Source organism: Clupea harengus, chromosome 1, assembly GCF_900700415.2.
Source record: "Clupea harengus chromosome 1, Ch_v2.0.2, whole genome shotgun sequence".
Classification (NCBI taxonomy): Eukaryota; Metazoa; Chordata; class Actinopteri; order Clupeiformes; family Clupeidae; genus Clupea; species Clupea harengus.
Window position 1 is genome coordinate 27836452 of NC_045152.1, and position 21527 is coordinate 27857978.

At 42.8% G+C, this 21527-nt stretch overlaps 1 protein-coding gene across 1 annotated transcript; it reads left to right on the forward strand.

Annotated features, from left to right (window-relative positions):
- The first annotated feature begins 119 nt into the window (after positions 1-119).
- LOC105894965 (dual specificity mitogen-activated protein kinase kinase 6-like) lies at positions 120-17173 on the forward strand. The gene is made up of 12 exons (XM_012821525.3): positions 120-290; positions 10175-10241; positions 10441-10489; positions 10840-10953; positions 11296-11415; positions 11606-11722; positions 12138-12189; positions 12591-12718; positions 12990-13067; positions 13445-13584; positions 13976-14021; positions 14292-17173. The coding sequence occupies exons 1-12, from the start codon at positions 185-187 to the stop codon at positions 14367-14369; spliced, it is 1095 nt and encodes a 364-aa protein (XP_012676979.1). The 5' UTR covers positions 120-184; the 3' UTR covers positions 14370-17173.
- Positions 17174-21527: the final 4354 nt, after the last annotated feature.

The window sequence follows — 21527 nt, forward strand, 5'->3', positions numbered from 1 at the left end:
CTGTAGAGAATTTGCAGAAAGTTATGGGCTAGGTTTGAAATTTGATGACGCTCCGAGCTTTATAAACACAATTTCGGAGCGTCACTGGGTCTTCTAAAAGACTACCAGTGAAATCAGAGCTCACTTCGCCTGAATTTGTCAGCGGGGAGGGGGGGGAACTTGCAGTTTAGCTGGACTACATTCGATGCGTCCGACAGGGGGAGATGGAGTGAGGGAGGGAGAAAGCGAAGTCTTTTGTGCTTCCCATCCCCCCCACCACAGCAAAGGGGAAATGTCTCTGCCGAAGCGAGGTAAGAGTTTCATGCCTTTTAACAAAGTTGGAATAATCGTGCATTATGATTTGCTTATTTGACATGTGCATCACTGTAGGAAAGATACTTTTAAATGCATAGTTTCCGAGTGCATGTCCATTACCTTTGCGTTTATCCCTGTTTGCAGAGCACTTAAATTGCTTTTGCAAGCAGAAGTTGAAGTGTAGCAAGCTAACCTGATAGCCAAGTTGGCTAGCTAGTTAGCAAGGAGACAAAGTGTCTAACTTGGCGTTCGGGGTTGTCCAGCCTAAAAACATAGAAGCATGCGATTACAGAAAACAATGTAAACTTGGTCTATGTGTATTACACACTACTGAGACACCCCCACACCCTGATAATTGGCGTGGAACGTCCACAGCTTCAGTATGGACACTGTTACCTGTCATTTTGCCGTCAGTTGCTGTTAGCTTTGTGGCAAGTTAGCTAGCTTGGGAGATTAGCTAGATAGTTAGCCGGGGTTAATTCGGGCACTTATGTGAAATTCTGCATGCTTAAATTCATTATCAACTAATTTCATACATTTCGCGTGGGGCATATGTCGAAGCCATCAGGTAGACGCATGTATGGTGTTGGTGGCCTACAGGATAGAGCCATTTTAAGATGTATTGCTATCTATTCCCCAAAAATCACCTACAACAACGTGATGACTTGCCAGCTAAATGTATACCGTTAGCTAGCTATCATTAGCAGATAAGAAAGTTAGCCATGTATTAGCAAACCAGTAACGTTAACGTTCTTAGCGGCAAGTGATCCATTCTTAAGGGCATGAAGGCAAGTAAGAACAGTTTTGACTGGATTTCAGGTTAACTTAGAGCTGAACGTATTGTCTCAAGCTACCTTAGCTGTCAAGCTACTTTCAAAACGATTTGTAGACAGCTACATTTCCCAAATACTTGCCGTAACCGGAACATGACGGAATACCCCTGAGAAAAAAGGAAAATAGCAGCCCACTGACGTCGACTCCCTCGCATTCCTGCAATACTTTCCGCAATTGGAATATCAAGCTATGTCTGTCGTGTAAGAAGATTTCTCAGAGCTGACCTTTTCAACATTTGCCCTCACTAGCTTTTGTGATTTGATTGATTGATCGTCTGTGTTTTATAACTAACGTTATAGATTATGAACTTAGGAAGTAGGCTCGTGCCGCATATCGTTATATCTGTATTTAAATGAAATGCAAGAAATTGTCCATTTACATCACTTTTGGTCCATTACTTTTCATAAGCATTTATATTCTTACTGACTTCTCACAAATCTCTGCTTTTAGAAAGTTTAAATTTGGTCTTCGCAGGTGAATGTCAGACCCAAGGAAAATGCCCTCTCGTAGCAGGCGTATTCTGGCCATGGTTAGATTTAGCTCTGTGGGCATGAACAACCCGGTCCGTCTTTCACATGTATGGACATGCGGGTGCTATGAGTTAACAGCTTTCCGTGGCGTACCACTGCATGGCGTCTGCAGTTTCACAATCTGATCTTTTTGTGTTGTTCATGGCTTGGCTCTAAGGTGTGGTATCTGTTTGCATTCATCGTGTATGCTCTTTCAGAGCCTCAAAATCTCTTTGCGGGACACAGGCACAAAACCTTTTACTTCATCCTGTTTTAAGTGACTTAGCGCATGCTCTGTTGTGGTCATAATGGGGTTTTTAATGAAAATTACCACTGTCACCCACTCACACAGAAATTGTTTGACATTCAGTAATCCAAGAGGAAAACAAAGATAGTCTTTTACATTTTTAGGGAGTGGTTCTGGTGCAAAGAGTTATCATAAGTGGCATTCAATCAGATACTATTTCCGACTAGGCCCTGATATGTCACCTGCTGAAATCTGACGAGTCATGCTCTGCTTTATTGTGTTCCTCCTACATTCACACTGCAGGCAAAAGTGCCCCCCCCCCCCTCTCTTATGTGACTCAGATCTGTTGTGAACAGCACAAATCACATGGAATCTGATCTTTTCAATTTTGATTTGGGCCACTTCCATATGTGGTCCTAAATCAGGGTCTGATTTTTTTTTTTGCAATGCAACCTCAGTCTGAACTGTTATATCGGAATTTATGCAACTTTAACGTCACTCTAGTTCGACATTCGTCACGGTAATGCGCTGGCAGGGGTCACTCTTTGAATACAAACATGGAGGTAGTCTACACACACACTCTGATCAGAACATGGAGGACAGCTGTTATGGAGGTAGTCTACACACCTCTGATCAGAACATGGAGGACAGCTGTGATGGAGCTAGTCTAATTGTGAAACACAATTCTGGATTTTAAAGAAGAATAACATAAGACAGTTGTAGGCTTACACACAGCATACATCTTAAAGCTGTAGGCAGGCCCACCATGTGTCTTGCTCAGGCCTCTGTCAAGATGATGCGCACACAATGCGTCAATGCGCACACAATGCATGTTCCATTTGTGCACGGCAAAACAGCTCTCCTGCTACTCACAAGTTTGCTGGTTTCCTTTGCACATCAACTTCTAAATTAAACCGTAAATGCTGACTTCAGTGGACTTCGGTGGCCTCCATGCTTTCTTCTGTATGACAGCGTGCTGTGTGCGACGTCTTTGTTATTGTTCTTTTTCGCCTGCGAATCAGTTTAGGACCGTGACCAGTTCACAGTACAATCTGATATTGGCCAAATTTTTGGAATTATCCTAGCAGCCTAACTGATACATCGGAACTGAGCAATAAATCCGAATTGAGCGCTTTACCTTGCAGTAAGAACAAAGCCTTTTGAGTTCATCTGAAGCTGTGTCATATGGCCTGTATGGGAAATTGTGCGTATTGTGTGCAGGCACTTCGAAGTGTAGCAGCAGTGTTCAGCAGTGAACATTTTTCACATTGACATTTTTTCACAACAGTAGCCATGGGCATGCTGTTTTATGTTACGCAGGTACAACAGATGCACTTTCTTCCCCTACTCTGGAACTTCAGTCATTTCATCAGTTTTTAAGTGGAATTTCGTTTGAAATGATGATTCATGGTCCATGATCACTGGCTCACTCGCCATATGTATCTGAAGTGCAGTGTTTCCACTTGAGAGAACTCTGTATTACGCATCTCCTGTCATGCCATGTGATTCTCATTCAGTCAGACAAATGGGTAACAGAAAGGGCTAAGTGCCTTAAGATTACTGGGCTGGGGTCTGGGCTAGGTAATATGGCTTAAAAAAAAGTATAATGTTGAAGTATCTTTATTAAGTATAATTTATTTAGTTGTTACATCAAACATTCACATCACATTGCACACATTACGTTCAATTGAAATAAAAATAAAAAGTTACACACACTTCATATCTTGAGTTATATCAAAGACTTCCAAAATATTTTTTATTTAGGAGGATCTCCGTGGTTTCGGCGCATAGACCTGCCCCAGCTAAGTGAATTACTTTTGCTTTTACAGGTGGATGTTTCCGATATATTACGTCCGCCTCGTAGCAATAGAACAATGTTATAGTCAAACACAGTGTGGTGACCAGCCGATCACAGAGAACGAAACATGATTGGATAAAGAATATTCCCCGCCCCCCATTTCTCCTGGTAGCTACAGAGGTGTGTGTGTGTGTGTGTGTGTGTGTGTGTGTGTGTGTGTGTGCGCGCGCATGCACTGTTCTTCCCTGTTAAAATGTGGTCAGTTTAAAACGCACAGAGATAGTAACCTGCATATAAATATATATATATATATAACGCATACTTGATCTCACGGATAAGGCCATTTCTTATACTTTGTATAAAAAGGCATTGAAGATGTCGATATTTTCAATATACCACCCAGCCCTAGTATTGGGTGGGGGTGTTTGGGGATACCCTGTTCTCCACTCCACTTGTTCAAGTTTAAGGGTCTTCCCTGTCTGCTCTGGGCCCCCAGGAGAGCTTATGGCTTGGCTGCCTTCCATTGGGTCCTCCTCACATTAGTCTCAGGGAACAGCCTTGTTTGGCTGTGGTGTGCCAGTTCCCACGCCCCTCTGAGTCGTTTAGCTACTGTGAGGACCATACCTGCCTCCTGGCTGAGGGCTATGTGTGCCTGTAAACATACAATGTAGGAAAGCACGTGCGGGTTTCACAGCTCAGGTGAGGCTTTTGGGAGAAAACCATGACGTGACGTGTTCACACTTATCAAAGGCTTTTGGGCTTGCTGATGAGTTTGTGTAGGGAGTGTGTGTGTGTGTGTGTGTGGACTGGAATTTTGAGTCGGCATGCAAAGAATCCTTCAGCAAACAAGAATTGTATGAGCCCAACGTCTCTGAAAAGGAAGGTCATTTTACATGACGGATTGTTTTCCAATCTTTGCATAAAAGCTTCTCTTCAAACCCTTGTTTCTGAATAGGTGGAGGGGGAGCGAATGTTCTCTTACCCCTTTGCCCAGTATTAACTGCCATTTGATTTTAGTCTATGTTGTGAGATTTAATTTCTAGAATTATTTGTAAATACAGACTTTCAGACTTTGACAGTTTTTGTGTGGCTTTCTGAGGCAAGTAGTCAAAACAACCCCCCACCCCACCCCACCCCTAACAAAGAACAATACATATATTCAGGAGACTGACATACCACGTCTGGAATTCTGCTGTTAGTTTCCTCTTCCCATGATTCCATGTTGGTCTAGATAGTGTCTAGAATATTCTAACTCACAGCTGCAAAGCAAATAAATTCTTTGTTTTTTTCTCAGCACCATCAAAACGAGACATTTGTACGTTGAAAGGAGGTTTAGTAGTTGTTACAAACAGACTATGACCAGTCCATCTCTGCATGCAGTGAAGGAAGCTTGGTAGGAATGTTGACAATCAGACAAATTTAAAGTGTCCGGAATTAAATGTGCAGTCTATGATTATAATCCCATACACTTTTGGTCAAATTCAGCTAATTTCTCCAGTGTTTCCCACAGGTCTGAAATATAGGGCCAGCATTACCTGTCAGCACAAAATGTTCTACTACATGTGACAAACAACAAATATGTGTGAGCTCAACACAATATTTTGTTTTATTGAAGATTTTTAGATGATCTCATATAATATATTCACAGATCCGACCCTCCCCTCTATCTACGCACATGGGAAGATAAAGACAAAACGTGTACAAGTGTGTACAAAGATGGCAATATTTAGAAACCGACACATGCAACGGGTAATGTTACAGAAAGCAGCTAACATTAGCTTCTTGGGCTGCAAAAGACATGGTAGCCTGAGCTGTGAACTAACTTATCTGTTAACTGGGCACACAGGCTGATATTACAAACCTCTCATTGTTGATGTGACAAACTCGCTAGCCACATGGGGTTTTCACAACATGTGTTAGTAGCATACTTGTTTATGAAGGTGTAAACCATGACGTACATCTCCCCAGACCAACCCAGGCCCAGCAGATCATAGATTCATCCCATTAGGTCACTTTCCTGTCACTCTGCAAACCCTTCAAAACTAATTTAGAGGTAGTTTGCATATGCAGCACAGGCTACGGCTCAGTGTTAATTTCGTTGACGAAAACTATGACGAAAAATATTCGTTAACGACCTTTTTCCCATGACTAAAACGAGACTAAGACGTGACGAAAACGGATCTTTATAAATAAAAACTATGACTAAATCTATTTTAACTTTCGTTGACGAGACGAGACGAGACGAAAATGTTGGTGGTTGACTAAGTCACAATTGTTTTTTTTTTCTAAACTTGTATGCACATCATTGGTTGAAGGTTGCCCGGTCCTGTATCTATCCCTCCTCCACTCCCTGAGTGACGCCCTAACAAACGTTATGATGGCTGAAGTTCAAGCACTCGGTACTGGAAGGAAAATAAGAATATATATCTGGACAGTCTTTAATTGTAACTTCACAGAAAATAAAACACAATGCAATGCACCGCAATAACCGGAGAGAAACCTTGTGGCTTCAAAATAGGTGGGAAGAACAGAACAAGAGGCACCTGAAAGCGCACAAGACAACCCTGCCATTTATGCCAAGGTAAATGAGCTAGTAACTGTCAATGATAATTAGCTAATGTTAACTAGTTATTAGAATATATTAGCCAACGTTAAGTTAACTTCAAAAGGGCAGTCGAGTGTATATGTTGTGTCAGCTTGTACAACTAGCTAGTCATTTTCGATTGAAACCTCCCGTTTGGCTTGGCAAATGAGTTCCAAAACGTTTAGCTAGCTAACGTTAGCTAACTATGAGGTAGCATAGCTAAGTTATACTAGCTATCGATAACTAGCTAGTAAACGCATTGCAGAATGGACTATATGACAGGCCACGCATGACATTAATCAAGAAAAAATAAATGAATACGTGATTGGTTTACATATCCTTGTCTATTTATGCAATTGTTGCTCAATTATCATTGGCATTACTTTCAACTCTCAAACTATCTGTCTAGCTAAATATGTTGGTTATCAGATTGCACAGCAATTCATATGGAGGATATGTGGTTGATTTAACTAAGACCAGGTAGGCATAGTAGTTGTATTGTGTTATCAAATCATTTGAATCTTCAAAATCTAGACTTGATATTCTCTTATATTTTAATGATAATACTGTTAATTAAGTATTGCCTTAAAATTATTATTCACATTGAATTAATTGGAATTCAGCTGTAGGCATATACTAGGAGATCTGTATCTTAGAGACTAATTGCATCCACAGTTTAAGTACTGCAAGCTTGACTATTATGCAGTTGTAGACACAACACAAGGGGTCCCCGGGCCTGGGAAGGGAAGGAAAGGAGTTTAATGTGGCTATAAGATGGACTTTTAAATGTGACTAAAACTAGACTAAAATGTAATTAGACTTCGTCGACTAAAACTAGACTAAAATGTTCTGAGTTTTCGTCGACGAAAACTAGACTAAAACTAAGGAGGATAAAAATGACTAAAAGTGACTAAAACTAATATGCATTTTCGTCTAAAGACTAAGACTAAATCTAAAATAGCTGCCAAAATTAACACTGCTACGGCTACACATAGCAATGGACTGTTTTGATTGGTTTTAGCTCATCAGCTGAGTAGAAAGATGACACTTATCTATAGTTGGTGTATTATAGTGGGTATTAATATTAATTTTGATTTGCGTGTAAAAGGGGCTTTGCCGAGTTCATGAATTGCAATGTATTAAAGGGCTGAGACTTCTGATTTTTTTTTTAATAATATTTTTTCACATTTCTCCCCCTATTAACTGCCAAAGTGAGGGCATAAGCATGTGAGACAAACTTCAGTTCATATTTATAATGTCAAACTGTGTGTTTGTATAGTAAGTCATTTTTTGTCTAACTGTGAAAAGTTTTAAGCACAATGACATAATTCTGAAATGATTCATTTGTTCTTATTCTTCACATGCCATAAGCATAAAGTAACAAAAATACACGTCTGCAACCTGTCTCTTCCAGGGCTGTCAATCACGCCCTTCCCATGTGTATCCACACCATCTCAAAATAGAATAACGTTTCAAAAACTAAATTCTCTGGGAAAATAAAATAAATGGGCAGATATCAGCATTGGGACAAATTAAATAGCATAGATGAAAAGACCACTTGGATGACAAAAGTGACATGGAAAATGGACTATTTTGTCATTGAGACACATGGGGATGGGCCGAGCTATATATTTTGTAGCCAGCCAGCAGGAGTGCTATATTTGTGGTTGCTTATTTTCAGGCGTTAGTCTGTTGACACAGCACGCAAACAGCCAACCCTTGTAAATGTTGTCTGCGACAAGCCCATTATGCACTCACAGAGGAAGGGCACTCAACAATGTTGCATTTTATCTAGGCCTCTCTATTCTCATACAAAAGCTGAACCAGTAGTAGTAATGGGATACATACAAAGAAAACATTCACATGCAGTTTTCACATAGCAGGGTTTTTCCTGGGTCAAAATGGGTCTTCGGTGCTCCAAAAAAAATCAGTCTGTGTTACCATGTCACCTGGTAGCTTACATTTTACCATTTCATAAATAATGAGGATATGCTTCAGGAAATCATTTTGCTTCCACTTTAGATTCAAATAGATTGACAATAGTCCAAGCCCCATGGTGCTATCATGTATGGTTCAAAGATTATTAAGGTTTACCTCTTTACATATATATGCAAACTACTGAAATGTATATCAATAGAATCTAGAACTAACCAGTGGTCAGAAATGGAACACACAAATTATGAAAATCATGTTTATCTATTATTACTATTCATTTTTATTATACAAACCTACATACCATTATTTTTGTTTTTATTATTAAAACTGTCCACAAATATGTTTAATAGTGTGTTTAACTTCTATTGGCCCACCGATGGAGGCTGCGTTGGAAATCAAACTTTTGTCAGCATTTTGAGTGGACATTTCATTTGCATTTGTACAGGTGTATTCGTGCACGTCGGGCTGGCCCTCGCAGCGGAACGACAGTTTACAACCGCACCGGTTTATCAATGATAATATTAATTCGAGATGCAACACAAATATATCCGCTCTCCTCCGAACGAGCTGAGCTTTCATTGATAAACCAATGCGGTTGTCTGCCTCTCCCGAGGACCCGCGGTCTACTGGTACTCGTTCAAACGGGTAAACAAATCAAATAATAGCCTACACCTGTGTAGGTCCTCAACATAGCAGATATTGTAATACATTGAAAGCCATGAATACTGAAAATGGAATGTTATGCTCAAAATCACCGCCAACTGATGAAGTCAGGATCCATACGCAAGTTGAGTGATTGGCAGTTGGCCGCTCTGTCCATTCGCGCACCTCAAAGTTGCGTATTGTTCAGACAAGAAGACACGCTTATCAACTCGATTACTATTGATCAAAACAGAACGAGGTTTCGGCTGTAGCCTATACTTGAAACATACTATTGAGACCATATTCGAACATGCATTGCACGCGTGATGAAGGCGCATCCCACCACCTGAGCGAAATAATTCATATCTATAAATAACAGGTCACCTTTATTTTTTTACCAGATTTGTAAACAGGTCGCGATCAATATTTTGCAGTACAATAGGCTACCTTGGTTAAAAATCAAATTACGGTAGATGCATGCTAGCATTGCGCTAAATAATTAGACAGCTAACATTAATTAGTGGTGTTAACATAAAGTCAGTTATTGTATATGGCATTAATATTATTCTAAAACACCTTCACTAGTGGCTTTAACCAGATTTGTAAGCAGGTTGTAAACAACATTTTTGAAGTGCCTTGGTTTAAAACAGCTAAAAGCTAGCTACATTAAGTTGCTTGCTCAAATCTCAAATTCAAACCAAGTATTCTCTAAACTGGCAAGCTTGGAGCAGCCTCTTTTCAATGATTGGCTCAGGGGGTGGGAGGTGGGACAAGCTGCTGCCTTGAAGTCGACGGTGAGGGCTCAAAACACCATTAAGCTGAATTGCGCCATGAATGACAGCTTTTTTTTATTTATTTTTTATCGCGGACTTTTTTTGGTGTCTTAGGCGCTCGGGATTTGTTGTAGGCGCTCGGGAAAGCGGCTTAGGCGCGCGCCCAAATGTTCTCTATGCAGGAAAAACCCTGCATAGTTCTGTGTTTCCAGGAATACCCTGGCATACCAAGAGTTGACCTTTCCAGTGAAACCTGTAGTGTCTGTTCCTGGATGTGCATCTGCCATATTGAGCAACACAAAATTTGAATTTTGTTTCCTTTTTCTTCTTGCCGAGTCATGAAAGCTTGTGTAAGAGCTGGGTCATAAAAATAGGCATTTTCTGGAGAACTTTGACCAGATCTGCTGTGTCATTTCCCTTCCTTCGGCTGAAATATTTCCATGTTCTGCGCAACCATCATTAGCCACCCTTTTTGGCACTCAACTGGGATTTCGTTGCTCAGATGTTTTTAATTCCAGCATCAGAGATGCTGACAGCCTGTTCTTAACTTTGTTGCAGGGAAAAAGAAGAAGCCAGATCTCAAGATCAATGAGGATGTGTTTAAGCAGCCGGAACCAACACCAGCGTAAGTAATCAGTGGCTCATGTGGGCAGCGTCACAAGCCTGTCTATCCAGTAAGCTCAGATTCCCATTCAGGAGTTGCCTCCAGTACAGTGGTGATTAATAGTCATCACTTATGGCGTGGCAGTGGTATGTGACGGTGGAATCCCTACTGTGAATGGTATGGTAACGTCTGCATGTCATTCGTTCTGCTTCCTCCCCAGACCCCCCAGAGATCTTGACTCCAAGGCCGAAGTGACCATTGGTGAGAAGGTATGGTGCCCTCTTTAGCAAGGGATCTTGCCTTGTTTGGATGCCTTGATTGAACATCATGGGAAGCATAGCCCTACCTTATAAATACATTTGACTTGACTTGACCTCATCACTTGTGCTTGTTTGGACAGGGTTTCCTTTCATACATTTACTTTTCCATCGAAATTGGCTTTTAGTTTCCCCTCCCTGTCCCCCTCACACCCATTTCTCACGCCTGTTTCCCCAGATGTTTCTTGCATGCGCATGAGCGACATATCAGGTATAGACCTCCTTGCTCTGCGTGTGGTTGGTCTAAACTCTTGTGTTCTCCTCTCTGGCGTGTGTCTTCCATGGCGATATGGCCTGGTCAGAACGTGGTGGTGAAGGCCGATGATCTGGAGCAGATCTCGGAGCTGGGCCGAGGAGCCTATGGAGTGGTGGACAAGATGAGGCACGTTCCCACCGGCCTCATCATGGCTGTGAAGGTGAGTAAGTCCAGCTAGCTAGCCAGCGGTCCGCTTCAACTCAAGCACTCGTGGGCCGTGTCAACATTTAAATTACAAGTTGGCCCTCAATCCTGATTTTAGATTTGCAGAAGGTCAGGCTTTCTCGACATTGAAACAACGTGAGGTATATTCCCACGGGCCTCAGGAACCAGTAGTCAGACACAGATATTTATTTATTTTTGTGCTTTGTTTTGTTCTTGGAAGAAAAGTGTTTTCCACTTACGATAACACTGAAGGCGACACTGGTTTGTAGTTTCCCACAGGGTGCTGTGGCTGTCCTCCTGACTTGAGAGTGTTTTGTATTTGCTAACCCCCCCCCAGCGTATTCGAGCCACGGTGAACTCACAGGAGCAGAAGCGGCTGCTGATGGACCTGGACATCTCCATGAGAACAGTGGACTGTTTGTACACGGTTACCTTTTACGGAGCCCTCTTCAGAGAGGTATGCACCTCCGCAAACAAGCTCAGGCCTTCTCAGCAAAGCGTGCGTGTATTATTGGGTACAGACTAGCACAAGCAAGCAGTACCATCAGCCTCATAAACTGAATCAGCCCACTTGGTTACTTTAACATCACTGCTCTTTTTCTTTTTTTTTTTGATTTGTTTTCCTAACCTCTTGTGTGTGTTGCCAGGGTGATGTCTGGATCTGCATGGAATTATTGGACATGTCTTTGGACAAATTCTACGTCAAGGTTACAGACAAGGGATCCACCATCCCAGAGGACATTTTAGGAAAGATCACTGTTTCGGTAACATTTTCTCTACTCATTTTTATCAGTAGCTGGTTTTCAGGGATTTAGTGTTTTGCATGAATGAGTAACTTTTGAGTAGTTTTCTGATGTTATATTGAACATTAATCACCCTTTTCCAAGTGCTTGTGCTTTGTAGCTGCGCTGAATAGTTTTTGGTAATCATGGATAAAAATAGGCCTAGCCGAACAATGCCCATTTTGGATCGGTGTGAGTCACAGGCCTCTATCAGATCTTTGGAGAAGTCTCTCAGAAGTGACTCACTGTTTAGTCATGAACAGCTGTTAGTACCGGAGCTACCGTTTCCTCTCTGATCTTTCTCTCCTCCTCTTTCTCACCCTCTCTCTCTAACTCCCTCTCATTCCCCCCTTCTCTTCCTCCCTCTCTCTCTCTCTCTCTCTCTCTGTGTGTACAGATTGTCAAAGCCCTGGAACATCTGCATAGCCACCTGTCGGTGATCCACAGAGGTAACGAGAGGCACAGTGACGGGACTGTTTGTTGAGACAAATGGGCCATGTATCCTGGCCCTGCAAAGATAGATTTGGTTGACCAAATGTATGTGTGCTGTACATTGGCACTATTTGCGGTGTAAGGTCGGCAGCATTTACTTAATGTTTAGTGACTACTAAGAATCATTTTTTCTGTGTGAATATATTTTGTTTTTGTGAAATACCTACCAATATGACATCCGTCCCAGATTGTGCTAGGTGTCTGACGCCTAAAGAAGATTTTTTTTCTTTGCTAGTATTGCTGGAGATCAGTTCCTCTGTAATAAGGCCAATTCTTACAGCTCTCTGCAGTGTCATGCTCAATTGTGTGTGTGTGTGTGTGTGTGTGTGCACGTGTGCACTGCTTTTACACCCTGCAGATGTCAAGCCTTCCAACGTCCTCATTAACACTCAAGGTCAGGTGAAGATGTGCGACTTTGGAATCAGTGGCTATTTGGTGGACTCTGTGGCAAAGACCATGGACGCTGGCTGCAAACCTTACATGGCGGTGAGCCTCTATTCTGCCTTTGGGGACAACTGTACTGCATTTATGAGAAAATTAGTACTTTTCAAAATTCCCAGGCACTCTGTGTATTGGTTAGGATCATAGCACGATTACCATACACAGCAAGATGCCCGCTGAAACGACAGATACATCAGTTTTTGCAGAAAGACAAAGGTGTGTGTGTGTGTGTGTGTGTGTGTGTGTGTGTGTGTGTGTGTGTGTGTGTGTAACCGTGTGTGTGTGTGTGTAACCGTGTGTTGTTCCCTTGTTTTAGCCGGAGAGGATAAACCCAGAGCTCAACCAGAAGGGCTACAGTGTCAAGTCAGACATCTGGAGTTTAGGGATTACCTTGGTTAGTATTTGTTCCGCCCTGTTTTTATGTCTTTATAGGAACTGTTCTTGTTTGTAAATATTTGTATAATATAGTATATTAATATATTTATCTGTTGGGAGAACAGGAGCTACTCTAGGTTAACAATCCTAGAATAAATAAGAACACAGCTGTAAACACGGCCGTAAACGACTGGATGATGAAACCGTTGCAGTTACTTGTTCTAATAAGAATGTTTGGTTTATCATTCATAATCATATCATAAGAAAGTTTTATCATTCAAAAATGATACTGACCTATTTTTTTTGTGTGTGTGTGTGTGTGTGTGTGTGTGTGTGTGTGTGTGTGTGTGTGTGTGTGTGTGTGTGTGTGTGTGTGTGTGTGTGTGTGTCTACTAGATTGAGATGGCCATCCTACGCTTCCCGTACGAGTCGTGGGGCACTCCGTTCCAGCAGCTCAAGCAGGTGGTGGACGAGCCGTCCCCCCAGCTCCCACCTGACCGCTTCTCCCCAGAGTTTGTGGACTTCACCTCGAAGTGGTGAGATCCCCAATCCATTACTCCTCTTTTCCTCTCACCCTTCCCTCTCTCTCCTCTAATCCCCCCCCCTCTCTCTCTCCTCCTCCTTTTCCTGCTCTGAAAGCTGTAGCATTGTTTGGCCATTAGGAGTCACAATTGGCCTTTAGATCCGCCTCCGCTTTGGGTCCACAGTTGTCCATATTTATCCCATGTTCAGAAAAAAGATTTTCTTCATATTTTAAAAACTACAGAATGTGTCCAATTATTCTGAAGTTGTTATTGTTGCAGTCAGTTTTCATACAGTTTGAAAACGCTCATAAGGTTTCTATTCCTCTCAAAGAACAGGAGTAAATGCTTTTGCAATATTTATTTGTGACTATGTTCATTTTTAATCCTTGTTTTGTCATTGCAGCCTAAAGAAAAATTCTAAAGAGAGGCCAGCCTACTCAGATCTAATGGTTGGTTGCTGTTGATTTTTCCATTTCAATCCGTTATAATTTCTTAAACACATAAGTTGTTGCTGAGCGCTATTTGTTTGCTTTAGGGTTTTCAATGATGTATTGTAAATGTCCACAAGAGGACAGACCGCACTAAGTGGTGACCACTGCCTTGAGTGTGTTTGTGTGTGATGCGTGTACTGGCAGGCATGCCCTTACACGTGAGCTCTGTGAAGGCCCCCCCCCCCCTCTTGCACCCTGTCTGACTCACTCTGTCATGTCCCGTCACAGACTCATCCCTTTTTCACCCTGCACGACTCCAAAGACACAGACGTGGCCAGCTTCGTTAAGGAAATTCTGGGCGACTGAACCTCCGACTTCAGCCTTCCGGAACACCCCGCCGCCGCCAACGCCACCGCCACTGCCCTCTCTGCCCTCCCTCGCCACAGGCAGGACGGATCCACCACAGGCCGAGGAGTTTCAGGAGCCAACAGGAGAAAAATAAATAAATAAATAAAAAACTACCTTCCCTAAGTGAACACTCAAGCCAAGCACAAGACTCTGCCCCACAACCCCATCCCCCCACCCTCACCCTCCACCCAGAAAAAGACCCCAGCTGTAACGTAAGGCGTCAGAGAGAGAGAGAGAGAGAGAGAGAAAAAAAAAAAAAGAGAGAGAGAGAGAGAGCGTGTGTGCCTGTATTACTCACCGAGGACTCTAGCTGTTCAAGCACGTGTCCACTGCCACCTCACCCTCCCGTCTGCAGTGACCTCTACTCTCAAACCATGAGGATGGCCCTGCTGCTGCTGCTGGTGTCGCTGGCTCACACGTGGATGACGTGGGATAGTGGGCATCATACGTCACGAAAACCAACCAGAGAGACTCTCATATATGTATCTGTCATGAAACTTGCATTCTCTTATGCCATCTCTTTTTCATGGCTGGTTGTGCGCGTATGAAGTACATGCTCAAACGCAGCGCATTACTACATAGTACAAACAAATATGGAATTATGCAAGGTTACAAATGTTTAGGATTGACCGAATTTTCTGCTTCTTTAAATGCCCTGATCCCCCCCCCCCCACCAGCCCCCCACTCATCCAGACACACGTGCACACACACGCACACACGCACCCATCCACCACTCTTTTATTAAGTGAGAAGGGACAGAGGTCTTTTTCAGAGAGAGCTATATATATATATATATATATATTAGTTTGTGATTCCTAGATGTCCTGATAGTTGCTGGCTTCTGTTGGGTGACACAGCTACAGAAACATTGTCAGTGGATATTACTGCCCCCCTCTACCCCCACCCAATCCCACAAACACAACAGCCCCGCCCTCTTCCCCTCCCAGTGCTGTAGGGCTCCCCTCCCCTCTCCACCCCACCTGCAGGGGGAACAGGAAGGGGATTAGGCTAGCGTCAGACATTCAGCTCCTCTTCAGTCCTCTCTGAGCACACACACAAAAAATTACATCACACTTCTCTATGCTGGACAGTAAGGGACTGGAAAATGTGTTGTTGTTATTGTTGTTATTATTATTATTATTATACAGATTATACTTCTTCTCATGACAGTGTTATGCAGTTAATGTATTTATGAGAACTGCTGTTTGGCCATTTCTCCTGTTTTTGATTCTGTTTTTGTTTTTTTGTGCCGAGTGCATTAATGAATTTGAAGCCCTTAAGAGACGCACCCGACGCCTTACCTGTGTGCTTGAGATCGATTGCTGTGTGAATGATGTAAATACTATTGAACTTTTTAAACGGAGAAAACATTGCACTGTGGAGCGATGCAGGCACTGACCTGCCATATTACTCTGCTTCTGGTCCTCTGTCCTGTGTATTCGCAGTGTGATGCATGCATGCATGCACACCCGCACACACACACACACACACACTCACACTCACAGCACACACTCACAGCACACACTAACGACCCCAGTCAGTCCCTTCTTTCCCCGATGCTTATGTGCTGTGGCCATCTCTCAGGTTTCAGTGCCCTACTTTGTACGGAGATTGTTTCCAGAGCCCATATCCCAGGATGCTTTGCAGCACGAGAGACACTCTCTGTTCAATCAATGGTTTTAGTCCTGAAGAGAGGTACCTGCCACCTCTTCAACACCCACCTGCAAACATTTGCAAACACACACACCACCATGCACACACCTCCCCTACTCCCTGCTAAATGTTTTCATCTGGGGGCTTGAGTGTGGCACCCCCCCTCCCCCAATACCCTGTCAGAGGTCTGGTTGATGTAGTCATGGCTGCGAAGCAGGGTCTCTTAATGTTCTATACTTCAGTTGACCACATCTCTTGTCAGTGGCTTCTGTGGTGATGATGCTTGTGATCGAGAAGAGAAGGTCAAAATGCCGTCACAAAGGAGCTGCTGTGATTGTCAAGCCCGTCTGGAGAGGCCTCTCTCGGGCTGTAGCACAGAGCACAGGGCTGGTCACAGCGAGTGCTGGATGAGCTTCTCTACCTCGTACTTTTTCAACTCCGTGAGCCGTCTCCAATCAGGGGAGTGCAGCGTTGACAAATTTGAGCAGTGGGAAGATGACCAGCTAAAATAAAGGCTTTATTCTGCAATAAAGACTGGTTAGCAATTAAAGACTTATTGGCAAAGTGATCTGGGTGTGGTTTGTAGGGAATGACCCAAGCATGTGCTTTTATTATATTTTTGGTGTGGTTCATGAATTCTAAGGTGCATTTGAAAGCCATTTTGACTAGCTAAGTCACAGCTGCTGATAAGGGTGTGGGAGAGGGGAGTGTTCAGCTTTAAAGTCCCTGGCTTGCCGAGCCACGTGCTCTGGTGCGTCCTCTTCTCTGTCCCTCTCTGCTCCCTGCTGATGTCTTTGAATGTCTTCAGTGCGCACCTCTCTCTCGCTCTCTCTTTTTTCAGCGTCTCGTAGATAGTACCGAAGTGGCATTAGCATTGTCCAAGTACACTGGGGTTGACCTCAAAAGTCGCAGTGAACTGAACTTTTTTTTTTTGCACTGTATTCCGAAATTGAGGAGGGAATGGAGGGCCAGTTGCTCCATAGACTATGATCTTTTTTTTTTTTTTTTTTTGAATGGGCAGTAATCTTATGTATGTGTGGGTGTGTACTGAGATTTTTTGTGTAAATATGTATGTGATTTTGATGGAATAAATGTTTACTTCAATTAAACGGTCCAATCTTCTTACACTCTGCACTCAAGGCCATGTGGCTTATAATTTACATGGTTTTCAAGACTTCTTGCCTTCGAAAAGATAACCAGTGTGTCATGGTGCCTGGCTTAAGGGCTTTCTCTGTCTGCTTTACACTGTTTTTTTTATCTGCTGTGCTACCTGACATCTTTGAGGGAACAAAGGAAAGACTAGTGATGTCGAGATGAGCTGTGATTTAGAAAGTGGGAGGTAATGTGAGTGGAGATTAGCACAGAGGGTCAAGGCTTAAACCTTACATCTTGATTTCTTAAAGGAATCAGATAGGATCAGGCGTCCTTTTTAATTCTCCTTAGTTTTCATTTCAGTGTCCATAATTAGCTGTTTACTTGACCTTAAAAGATCACACTATTGTGTAAGGAAAGGATATTTAGGTCAAGGACAGAGTTGTCAGTAAATATCAGTAAAAGTTTACTGTGCAATTAACAAGTAAGACTGTCTCCCCTTCTCCCCTGTAAATTGGCTCAGGTTTGCACAATTAATAATGTTGGAAATGAATGTGGTAAGTGTAGTAAAAATATCCAAAAAGATCCATTTTCCATTCATGTCTTGAAAGATGTCCATGCTTTTACAAGTGAATTCAGAATTATGGCAGAGAGCCTTAACCAAATGAGTGGAATAGAAACAGAGACTCCAGACCTGCTTTAGTATTGGCACTTTGACAACCAAACCGAATGTAAGCAGAGCATCCTACCCGCATTTCTCTGTGTCTGGCATCACTACAGTTGATGTCATTGATGATTGTATAATGTACAAAACCTCACAGAACCCATTATATTTCCAAAATATTTTTGTTTTTGTATAAGTCAACCGTAGCGATTGCCCCCATGACAATATAGTGTTTTGAGCAGCAATGGCTTTTAAGTCAAGCGTTAAGGTTTTATTTAATTGAATTTGTTCATTTATTTATTTCAACAGAATAGAGGAGACATGACTGTGAAAAAGGCTGTGCAGGCTGCAGTCTTTTTTGTCAATTACTGCAGAGTGCCTTGCATGGGCTGTATTCTACCAGCAGGGGTGAGAATTACCGTTAATTTAATTTAATGTGCTATCCAGTAGTGTTCTGGTCTTTTCTTAGGTGGTGTTCCCTAACTAGCCTGGCTAGAGGTCCGGATTTACACTCTCAATTAACACTAAAAGATCTCACTGAACCAGCAGATACCAGTAGGCCTACTACTGCTGCTGGCAAACATGTTAATGCTACTGTTAGAATGTACCTAGAGCAGAATATGATCATCACATAGATCATTCTACCCAAGGTTTACCCTACACTCTTAGCCTCATCCTTATCACAAGACATGGAGCATGTCACAGGGGGTTTACTGTGGGACCCATACCTCGCCATCATGGGAGCTGCGGCGGAGACAGCACACAGCCTGCCTGAAAGCAGATACGCCTCCATCGGGGTGGCCTGTACAGTACACAGCCATCTTATGCAACAGTTTGAGGGGGATCTGTTGCACCTCAAGTGGTAGACTGCATACTCAGCCAGAACAGGGGGGGGGGGGGGGGGGGTCATCCTTCCAAGGACGAGGCGTGGCACGCATGCATGTTCATGTCAGCCGTAATTGAAAAGCCTGACATAAGGTTCAGGTCTTTACTAGGTTTTGGACATTTTACAAGACACTTAGTGCCTAAGGACACTTTGAAATAATGTGAATCTTTAAAAGTGCATTTTTTAGTGGCTTACATTTTAGACAGCACTTTGCATTGATGAATACTGTTACGTGAATCTCCCATGTCTCCAAGCCTCAAGGGAAGTGCTGTTCTTTATGAAGTCTGGCTGTAAAGACACAATAGGGAGGAAAATGGCTTTCTATGAATAAAATACATTCTGCAAGGGAGCATCAGCATACATGGCAAAATAGAGTGGAGACTTCAGAATACTTTGGGACATACTAGAATGCCAAAGCTGAGTTCATGTGAATTTGACCCAATCGTACAGTATTCTGATGTTAGGGTCCATGTAGTTTTAAAGGGCTCTCTAAAATATTCAATCGTAGATGACTTCTATGTTCATGAAGCCTCAAGCCTTAGGACATCTGCCTGTTCAGAGTTCTGGCCTTGACTACAAGGGCACAGAAATGGATATGGAGAGTTTGTGGACATGCAATACATGGATTAGCTCACTTGGCTCCGTTTGATATGAGGATCACTAAAACCGTGCTGCTAGATGTTGTCTTGAGGGTAAAACCTCAGTGCGATAGCCAGAAGGGAGAGGTGATAGTTGAGCGCATCTTAGCTAGCAACGCAGTAATACCCTGGGCCCTTAATGGCAACTTTCCATGACATATCAACGAAGGAGCGTCACTCAGTCCTCATTTTCACCGTCTATGTGTGTATGTGTGTCCAGTCGAAATTAGTGGTGTACGGTGTCTCTGTTGTCCAAAAGGTGTGTGTGTGTGTCTATATTAGATTTATGCGTTCGAATCAGGTGTCCTTAATTGGTGTGCCAGTGTCTGCTGGAAAGACGTGGTTCACCATGCGGGCGAATAATTTGGACTTAGGTAACACTTGAATGGTTTCGCCTTACATAGACGTTGACAGTGCAGGTAAGTGGTGAAACGATGAGCAAGATGTCTCTGTTAATGTGGCTCACTGACAGCACTGTTCCTGAGAACTGAAGGCATAGGAGTCTGAAACATCTGGATGGTCTTTTCCTTTTCATCGCCTCTCTGAGGGCCTGCCGACATGTCGAAGGTTAAATACCGTACATGCTGTGTCATCGGTAGTCTAGTTATGATGCCAGACCGCGGAATCAAAAGGGTATTAATAGGCTTGTTTATGACCCTCCTGCTGCTTACAACAGGATGGCTGAGCCAATGGTTCTGCATGAGTTAACATTTGTGTGTGACAATGGAAAAACACGAAACCCTCTCAGGACTTTTATGATTTACCTGTGTCATGTGACTGTGGTATCATCCCGCATGGGACAGAAGCAAGGCATTAGAGCCAAGAAAATCTAATTGGCCCCACCAGAGATCAGTTATGGTCACAAGAGCTCTTTGGTGAACTGTAACGTGACCCGAAAAGGCCCCCATTTGCCCACATTTGTTGTTTCCTCACAGCTTTGGAATACTTAGGCTATTTTTATAAAATCAGAACAGGTCACCAATGTGTCGAGCCTTGCTGCAAAGGGGAGAAAATAGGGGTGGCCACAACCCGAACAGCTGCAAGTCTCAGGTAGAGCACATTTTGGTGGTGGATTTGGTTGTTTTTAGTTGCTTTCGTCTGCCCACTTATCACCTCCTTCAGCTGGCCTTGTTACCGTTGGGAATTGTTGCCGCATGCACAGTATGTTCATGTGCTCTGATAAGAACATCAATTATCCAGCACCTGTATACAATGTGTGTGCAGATATCGCGGCTGATACGAGTTCTGTGCTGATTTACAAGGCAAAGTGTGTTAATTCACATGCAGTCATGAAGACAATAATGACATCTGGCTCATTACATTTGAGCACAGATAACATATGGACCTGAATTTGAACCAACCAATATTAGTCCAGTTTATGACAGATTAAACAGACTGAAAATATTGATTTCAAAAATGATTTTACGGGGAACCTATATTCTCACCCAGTCTGGTTGCATAACCTCTTTTCCATGTGACCCCTGGCTAATCTGGCACATTGCTATTGATTTTTTCTGCTGTGCATTGGGAGAGGCTGTCATCTGTACAGAGACCATCAGAAAGTTCTGGAATGCTCCAAATTTTCTGCAGATCATCAACAAAAAATGCATTGTAAGCAATGTAACAAATTATCTATTGCACCAAATATCCGAAAGTTCCCAAGTACACACATGAAATTCTACAACCAATGACCTGGTATATTAGGACTGCATGTGCACACAAGCCATTCATGCACTGGGCTGGAGGAGTTAAGCTGACCCCTGAATGTGTGAAATGTCATTAACAGATGTTGGGTCAGCTTGCAGTCACCAGGGCTACCTAAGTGTTTCAAATAGACATGACAAAGCAAACATGATGCTAGGGCCTCAAATCTCATTTGGAAAGATTGTTTTTCCACCCCAACATAACATAAGCAGGATGACTTTCTTTCCGAGAATGTTGCCTGGGTTGGATTCAAAATGTGCCGGGGTCAGTTTTTAAAACTGACCGGTGACTTCAGATGTTACATGCCTTGATCTGTGTTCATATGGCCATTTTGGGTTGATGAGTCAGTGTAGGTACTTACGCTGTTGTCATGGTATGGCTGCTACCATCTTAGCATTCCCTTCAAGTCCTTACAGTGGAGAGGGGATAAATTACACTGACGTCTGCTCTAGCAGTGGTGAGCATATATAGATCCCTAC

What these genes read in the sequence shown, in the direction of transcription:
- LOC105894965 (XM_012821525.3), top strand. Translation starts at nt 185, where the DNA reads ATGCGTCCGACAGGGGGAGATGGAGTGAGGGAGGGAGAAAGCGAAGTC. An exon ending in GCCTCATCATGGCTGTGAAG is followed by an intron (nt 10,954 to 11,295) that starts GTGAGTAAGTCC and finishes ACCCCCCCCCAG; the next exon opens with CGTATTCGAGCCACGGTGAA. An exon ending in CCTGTCGGTGATCCACAGAG is followed by an intron (nt 12,190 to 12,590) that starts GTAACGAGAGGC and finishes TACACCCTGCAG; the next exon opens with ATGTCAAGCCTTCCAACGTC.